Source organism: Corticium candelabrum, chromosome 15, assembly GCF_963422355.1.
Source record: "Corticium candelabrum chromosome 15, ooCorCand1.1, whole genome shotgun sequence".
Taxonomy (NCBI): Eukaryota; Metazoa; Porifera; class Homoscleromorpha; order Homosclerophorida; family Plakinidae; genus Corticium; species Corticium candelabrum.
Window position 1 is genome coordinate 3,129,342 of NC_085099.1, and position 7,500 is coordinate 3,136,841.

Below are 7,500 nucleotides of genomic sequence, written 5' to 3' on the forward strand. Positions count from 1 at the left end.
AATCAGGGGGATCGGGAGTTCTCGGAGATATTGCTTGAGAACGCAAGCGATCGTGTTGATATCTGGATATCGATCCGACGATACGTCAGCCGTTGCACCGTCCTTATCGAACGCATGCTTGATCGAGACGACATCGTCGGCGAAGCCGGGGACTCTGTATAGACCTTCGGAGTCGAGACCACGTGACTCAATCTCTGTGATACATTTCTCTAACACGACCGGATACCTCATGCCATATGCTTTCGCAACTGTAGTCAAATCGGCACCAAACAGTCGCTTCAGTCTCCTTCGATCAGGCTGACAATCTTTCAGCGCATGCGCAGAACACCCTTTGTGGCACTGAAATGCGCAGTCAGCGCACCGCACTCCCTGCTGTCTCCACCCCCACATGAAATTCCGACAGAAATAGCACCAATTCGGCCCGTGAAACGTGCTCACCTTGAAAACATGCGCCTTCTCGTATAACGCCGGGTTGTCGGCGGCGACTAGAATGCGCATCCGTCGCGTCGGGTGCACGAACGCCGACGCCGGACGCGAAACTTCGACACTCTGATTACCTTCCGTCGCCGCCTGTTTCGAATTCTCTCTCAACGAACGTCGAAACACAACACCCGCTTCGTGATACAACTCTCCATCACCGCCACTTTCACCATTGAAATGATCAATGACAGAAGCCTTAGGAGGGCGCGCTCTGAGTCTCGGATTTTTCGTGTACTTCAGTCCCTCCTCCGGCAACTGCTCGATGTATGACTGAGCGTGAGCCTCGATGTAATACGTAATCAGTCCGTCCTTCACCAGGTCGTGCATCGTGTCGAAACGCTTCTCACCGACATAGTGTAGGCCGTTCTCGTCGTCGTGGTAGAGTTTGAAGTGCTTCACGCGGCCCTCGAAGTTGAGCGAGAGGCTGAAGTCGCCGGGTGATGTGTAACTCGTGCGCACGAGGTAGGAGCCGCTCTCGACGAGCAGCGCGCTCGCATCCGAACGGGAGACACTTCCATGGTATTCAGACCCATATTGTGACGGTCTGGTCAGGAGAGGCGGTTTACACGCGACGGGACGAGGCTTGGGAGCCTTTTGCTGTAGTGAGTAGAGATAGGGATTCCACATGGCGAGCTCGTCGTAGTCAAAATCGTCGCCGCCGCCTTCGTTCTCTTCCTTCTGCTTGTTGTTCGTTGGTTGTTCTTGTTCCTTCCGTCTCGAGGTCGGCTCTGACGACGACTCCTGAGGTAGACGAATGTTGCGCACTTTTAACGACATTCCGAAGGGACTATATCGGGGTCTAGGAACCCGGGGGAATTCAGTTTGCTGCTCGATTGCTTTACTTGTTGCGCAGTTACGTGTTGGGTATGACGTAATGGTAATGAGGTGTGTTTCCAGTACATGAATTGCATCATGATGTACACGGGAACTCGTGGGATGGGCTGTTACTCCTACATTTTCTCTGTCTAGGCTGTGTAGCTGGCGTTTTCGTTGTGTGGCTAGGGAGCAACTAGACTTGCAATTGGGCTAGCTGTGTAGCTGTACATGTAGGAGGGAGAGGGGGTTGCAAGAGAAACATTGCAGATACGTAGGTACACGTGTGTAGTTGTCGCTAGCTAGGGCGTGTAATCAATGTCATACTGTGGCGCAGTAGATGCTAACTGCAATCTAGGCTACTATACGTACTCTGTAGTATGATTTTACTCTAGAGTCAGATCGATGTAGAGTGTAGTTTCTAGGACATTTACAGAGTGGCTTTACATGTACAGTTTAGTACCTAACGATTGTCTATGTTGACAGAAGTTGAAACCAGAAAAAGCGTGGGCTATTTGTTGGATAAGATGACAGGCAGTAATTACGTAACTCTTAGTGGTGCTTCCGCTTTTTTCGTCAATATTATGTTTTCAATGTGTGGTTGAATCTCAATGCAAATACTGTAGTCTCCTCGGTTTCCAAGAATTTATGTGGAAAGTTATGAATACTTAATTATTTTCATCTTAAACGTTTGCGTTACACGTGTCTGTCCAATCATGACTCTTTGATATATATATATTAGCATAAACTCCAACGCATGCTCCCAGACATGCAGAGCATGTCAAGTAATAGCAGCTTCTGTATGAGTAGTAAAATGGTAGGGCATCTATCAACCATGTCGGTGTCATTAAGCATCGTCTTCAAACTCATCCCACACAGGATCAGACAGAAGTCTATAATTACCTCGTTCTTGCAACTCGACAGCAGACTCCCTTTGACTTCTGTATCTAGTAGATCTTCGTCTTCGTTTCCGATATAGACAAATTGATGCAGCGACAACAAGAGCAGCAAGAGGCACAACAACCGATACTGTTATGATAACTAAATGGCTGTTCTTGGTGTGAGTAGGGGCATGAGATGGCAAACTTGTGGTATTTAGACTTTTCTCAGTAATGACCATTGTTACTAATGTTGGCATTGAAGAAAGAGCAGACAGTGAAGAATGCTGGGACCCACTGATCACTGTCGATGGAGCAATTGATGATAGACCCACTGAAGTTTCTTCAGTTGGATGTGGAGATGGAACCAGTAACAGGTGCGACGTTGATGGCATTACAGACGTCCAGAGTTTACTGAAATAATTAGACCGTGAAAAAGAATGTGACTGCTGAACAATAGAACTACTGCCCACTTGCTTTGGCACTGACAGTTGAACAGCAGAATTGGTATTGAGTATCGTGGAGAAAGACACTTGTGAAATGACTGATGAAATGCCACTGGAGTTGAATGAGGAAAACAATGTTGCTGCTGCTGCTGGTGTCGTAGTTGTTCTTAATGACGGCGATGGTGATGGTGATGATTGTAATGATGATGTTGCTGCTGCTGTTGATATTGATGACAATGTTAGCGATAACAATTGTGATTCTGCTGGTACTGATGGTGTACTAGTGATAGTAATAGACGAACCAATAGATTTCCTAAGCAAAAGATGGGACAAATTCGTAGCTGCCAAATTATGCGATTTTAAATAAGAATGATGTAACACAGTCACTGTGCTGTAGTGGAGAGATGTTTGCAACACACTATTCAATTGTGATGTACTTCGATTCCCAGATGAAATTGAATATGTTGATGCAGTGGATCCTGTATGCGCAGATCCAAGTAATGAAATCGAAGGCAACACTCTATGAGCAGTTTTTGTAGTCTGAAGTGTCATACTGGCCATAGGATGTCGAACTGTTGTACTTGCACTTTTACGCAAACGACCAGTGGTCAATGACATCGAGAAATTGCTTCTATCAGAATGTACATTCAGCATTGACCACGACGTCCTGGTAAATTGTCCTGCAGTTGTTGCAACACTTGGTCTTTGTGATGATACAAAGAATTCTGATGACATCAGAGCAGTCCGTTCAGACATTTTAGTGACCAATGACGATTCTCTGATAAAATGGATTGTCGATGATGAGACGGCTTTGGCTCTGGTGCTAGACGTTAATCTAGCTATGCTCAAAGATGACTTGGTTAGCACAAATGCTTGTATTTCAGTTGTCATCATAGGAACTACTGGTGTCGTTCCTATTTGGCTGATCAATGGAGTAGTTGTAGTCATAATATTGATTAATGATACATAGGGTGAGTACAAAGTCTTGCTGAAAGCAATTGGTGTAGAACTAGGCAGAGAGGCAACAGACACTATTGAAAATAGATTCGAAGGTAATACTGTTGGTGACACTGTCGTCATGGCCTGTGCTGTAATTTTACTGAAAGAAATTGTCGATGGCTGACATCCTTTGAGACTTCCTGTAGCAGTCACTGTTACATAACCTGGTAAACAACTTTGGCAATGCTGTCCAACTGTGTTATTCTTGCAGTCGATGCAAGTGCCATTTAGTGGGTTGCAAGTCTGTGCCAGGCCATTACACTGGCAAGGCAGACATGTGTTGGTTATGTTTCCATTGTTCGTCATCCTACTCGAAGTTGCATAATACCCGTGGTCACATCGTTCACATTGTGATCCACTCCATCCAGTCCTGCACCGACACTGACCAGACGTCTGATTGCAATACCCAACACCACACTTGCATTCTACAGAGGAAAACAAAATTGAGTTCCCTGATGCATTGATGTCTGTGTGGCAGACATATGCTCACCCCAAGTACTCAATGTAATTCAAATAATTAGGCACTAAAGTTAATTAATTAATTAATTAATTAACCATATTCAAATGCAGTCACAATAATTTATTTCCAAAAAGGTAGAATACAATGGTTGTGACTGATTGACTTATCTCATCGTACTCATGGCCTATAATTTGTTTTTAATTAATCAGAGGTGCTGAGGTATTTGTTTACATTAATTTTGTAATTTACTTTGCAATGATTTACCTAGACATCCACCATAGAGAAACGATATGCTTACGAATGAAATTCCAGCACAGAAAGGAGGAATCTGGTGTACAACGCCAGTAGCGTTTGCAGTTGACAAGATGCATCTCTCTACCAAGTCTTTCATAGTAAACGACACGTTTTCCAGGGCATAAGACAAATCTGGTATCAAAACCACCTGAAACAGAGATGCAGTCATTGTGAATGAAATCGAGAATGAGGAAGTCTGTACAAGGTTACTGAATGTAAGTGTAGTTGATCATTGAAATAAAATGAACTCTGTGGCCTGGGAAATTCAATAGTAAGTGTAAGCTTCACTCCTTGAGGTAAACAGAATGGCTGGAATATTGGAGTACGACCATCTGGCTCTGGAGGTATTGTTAGGGTATGTTTCCGTATTTGGTCTCCCAACACAGACAGTCGATAGCATGGATCAGTTATATGGACAAATCCAGGGGAATCAATATCGGGATAGACTTTAACGTCTTTCCAATTCCCTGCCTTTCGCTGACCCTGCATGTATACACACAGATAATTACTATCTCGATTACAAATTTACTCACCAAGAAATTTAAATTACTGTGTAACGTAGCACGATGCTGTAGTTTGTAGACTTTGGAACAGTCGCTTTGAAAGTTACAGATATGCTTCTCGCAAACGATGCACCACTGAAGCAGTCGTGCTGTCTGCAGTAAGTGTAGTAACCGATTTCGATGGATCCGTTATTCATTGTCGATGTCGATCCTCCAGAAACAGAACACTACAGAAAAGTTTATCACACAGAAAGTAATACAGTTAATGGTCTATTGAAAAGTTGATTGCATGTAGACTGTATGTTGATCACTACATTACGTATACAGCAACACTATTTGTACCTTGAACTGTTCCGAGTTTCCGTTTTCAAATTTCCTCGTACAGGCAGCTTCTCTTGCTTGCAGTGTGATACCATCCAAAGGCGGAAGAAAATATCCGTCTTGACAGTGGTCACAAAGCGTTCCTGTTACGCCAGTGAGGCAGTTGCACTGTCCGTTTGTGGTATTGCAGCCTGAATACGCTCCCACCAGTGGATTGCAACCCGCACAGTTTGCGGTGACCTCTTGAGACGGTAATGGAAAGAGAAACAAAACTATTGCTGGGATGATGATACACTAGAGCAATTGGTTTCAAACCTAATGAATGCTGAGCAATGTTGTTTAACAGACTGACAGCAGATAACCACGTGTACCATGTCAATTTGAGTGTCACAGCCATAGGTAAGCGTTGGTTTTGATCACCAGACGGCACGTGATAAGAACCATTAACTACGTAGACGCTAGCGTTAAACTAAAACGAAAATGTTCCGCCCCATTAACCTGTTGCCTTTAGGCCTTTATAACAAGTTCCAGAAGGCGAAAGACCACGTTGAGAGAAAAAGTAAATTATGGTCAACTCTGTCAAAATGCCTTCCAGTGCCCCCCCCCCAGAACAGGCTTATAATTAACTAAGTGATCCTCTGCATGGAATTAAAATACTCTACGACCTCCTTCACAAGGTGCGTACACACCGTTGCTCTGTGATGTCTTTTGAAGCCAAACTGCAAGTATTCACACACACACACACACACACACACACACACACACACACACACACACACACACACACACACACACACACACACACACACACACTCGTTTTGGCAAGAATCAATGGCGTAGCTTTGCCCCCAGCAGTTGGGGAGGAAAGTCTGGTTTCGAGGGTCACATCATCAAAACTCCTTATTAGATAGTAATGCCTTTACAATTAGCTGCTACCCGCTAGTGATAGTTGTTACTTAATTAAATATGACAAAACATACAATTTTGACAACAAACGGAATCAAATCAACCTTCGTTCACTTCTTCTAGTTAACTTAGATGCAATCTTCTTCATCTGCCCGATTTGGCAAATAGTGTAGCAAAATTTGGGGACAATTAATTGCCCCCTCAAAAATAGATGCCAGGCTACACCACTACAAGAATTCAAGGCACAATCATAGAAAATGATTGCAAAGTCAAAGTAAATATAAGTGATAGGAATGTCAAGAACTGAATACCAAACTACAAGGATGACTCAGGATGTACATACAGCATAACACTGCCAATGCAGATGGTGTTGTGTGTGTGTGTGTGTGTGTGTGTGTGTGTGTGTGTGTGTGTGTGTGTGTGTGTGTGTGTGTACGAGAATACAAAATATTGTAATACAACAGAGACCTTTCTATGCATCACTTGTTCACCTGCAACATTAGACCATCCACTCCACTGACATACCTATCGCCACTTTACCTTTCCAAAACACGTGTCCCAGTTTGAACACTACAGAGCCTCTATATCAGTATTTGAGTAATCCGGTTGTGTGCATGAGTCCAGATCCGTTTAATGCAGTGAAATAACAAATATCAATTAATGAATACAAGAAAGCATTTACTATCACGACTGCAGCATTATAATCCACATATACAAACTCATCTCCTGCAGTACGTAGGTAAGCTATACTTTAGTGGACGAAACTGTGTGTATAAACGCACCAAATGGCAAAATATTTGCTTACAACTTTAGAGCATAAAAAGTTTGATTCTCCTCGCGACAGGCTGACGACACATTGGACACTGATTGAGATGCACCGAGCAGCCCTCGCACGAACAGACATGACCACAGTTGAGCAAGATCATGTTGGGCTACAAGCAATACACCCGTTTAACATAAACATACAAGACAGTGTGCCAACATGTCTACTCACTCTCTCACTCAGACAGACCACACACTCGGCTTCAGCTGTCGCTAGTTGTGCCACAGCTCCTGAAGGTTCAAGAGGAGCAGAAGGTGCGTTGGATAACTCATCAAACGTGGGAGCAGTTGGAGCCTCAACCATCTCCCAACCATTTTCATCAAGAACAGGTGCAGAAGGACCACCAACTACTCCTCCTTTTGGCATTTCAGGCTATGCAAACGGTACACTGATATATACACAATCACTTGCTGAAATGAATATTAGTGTTCACTGGTGTATAGCCTTCTTCTATTTCACCAGCTTCGATTGCCTTTGCTTTAGCTGCTGCTCGCTCTTCTTCACTGACGTAGTTCTGGACGCATGCGAGTATACTATGCCGCAAGCCAACTTGGTAAACGCCGATCTAACACACAAA

At 43.9% G+C, this 7,500-nt stretch overlaps 3 protein-coding genes across 3 annotated transcripts in view; all 3 read right to left on the reverse strand.

Moving 5' to 3' along the window:
- LOC134190921 (beta-chimaerin-like) overlaps nucleotides 1–1,257 on the reverse strand; it is a 1,587-nt gene extending 330 nt beyond the window's left edge. Inside the window, exon 1 of the mRNA XM_062659463.1 lies at nucleotides 1–1,257. This exon is cut by the window's left edge and continues 330 nt beyond it. Coding sequence (XP_062515447.1) covers nucleotides 1–1,257 — 1,257 coding nt within the window.
- A 417-nt stretch (nucleotides 1,258–1,674) lies between these two features.
- Nucleotides 1,675–5,821, reverse strand: LOC134190978 (mucin-2-like). The gene is made up of 6 exons (XM_062659535.1): nucleotides 5,510–5,821; nucleotides 5,216–5,436; nucleotides 4,921–5,100; nucleotides 4,581–4,853; nucleotides 4,341–4,518; nucleotides 1,675–4,041 (listed from the first exon to the last, which is right to left on the reverse strand). Exons 1-6 carry the CDS (start codon nucleotides 5,589–5,591, stop codon nucleotides 2,141–2,143), a joined length of 2,835 nt encoding a protein of 944 aa, XP_062515519.1. The 5' UTR covers nucleotides 5,592–5,821; the 3' UTR covers nucleotides 1,675–2,140.
- Nucleotides 5,822–6,719: 898 nt separating this feature from the next.
- LOC134190979 (E3 ubiquitin-protein ligase LRSAM1-like) overlaps nucleotides 6,720–7,500 on the reverse strand; it is an 11,108-nt gene continuing 10,327 nt past the window's right edge. Inside the window, exons 23-25 of the mRNA XM_062659536.1 lie at nucleotides 7,357–7,488; nucleotides 7,095–7,295; nucleotides 6,720–7,032 (exon numbers count right to left, since the gene is read on the reverse strand). Coding sequence (XP_062515520.1) covers nucleotides 6,910–7,032; nucleotides 7,095–7,295; nucleotides 7,357–7,488 — 456 coding nt within the window. The 3' untranslated portion in view covers nucleotides 6,720–6,909. The remainder of the gene's footprint in view (nucleotides 7,033–7,094; nucleotides 7,296–7,356; nucleotides 7,489–7,500) is intronic.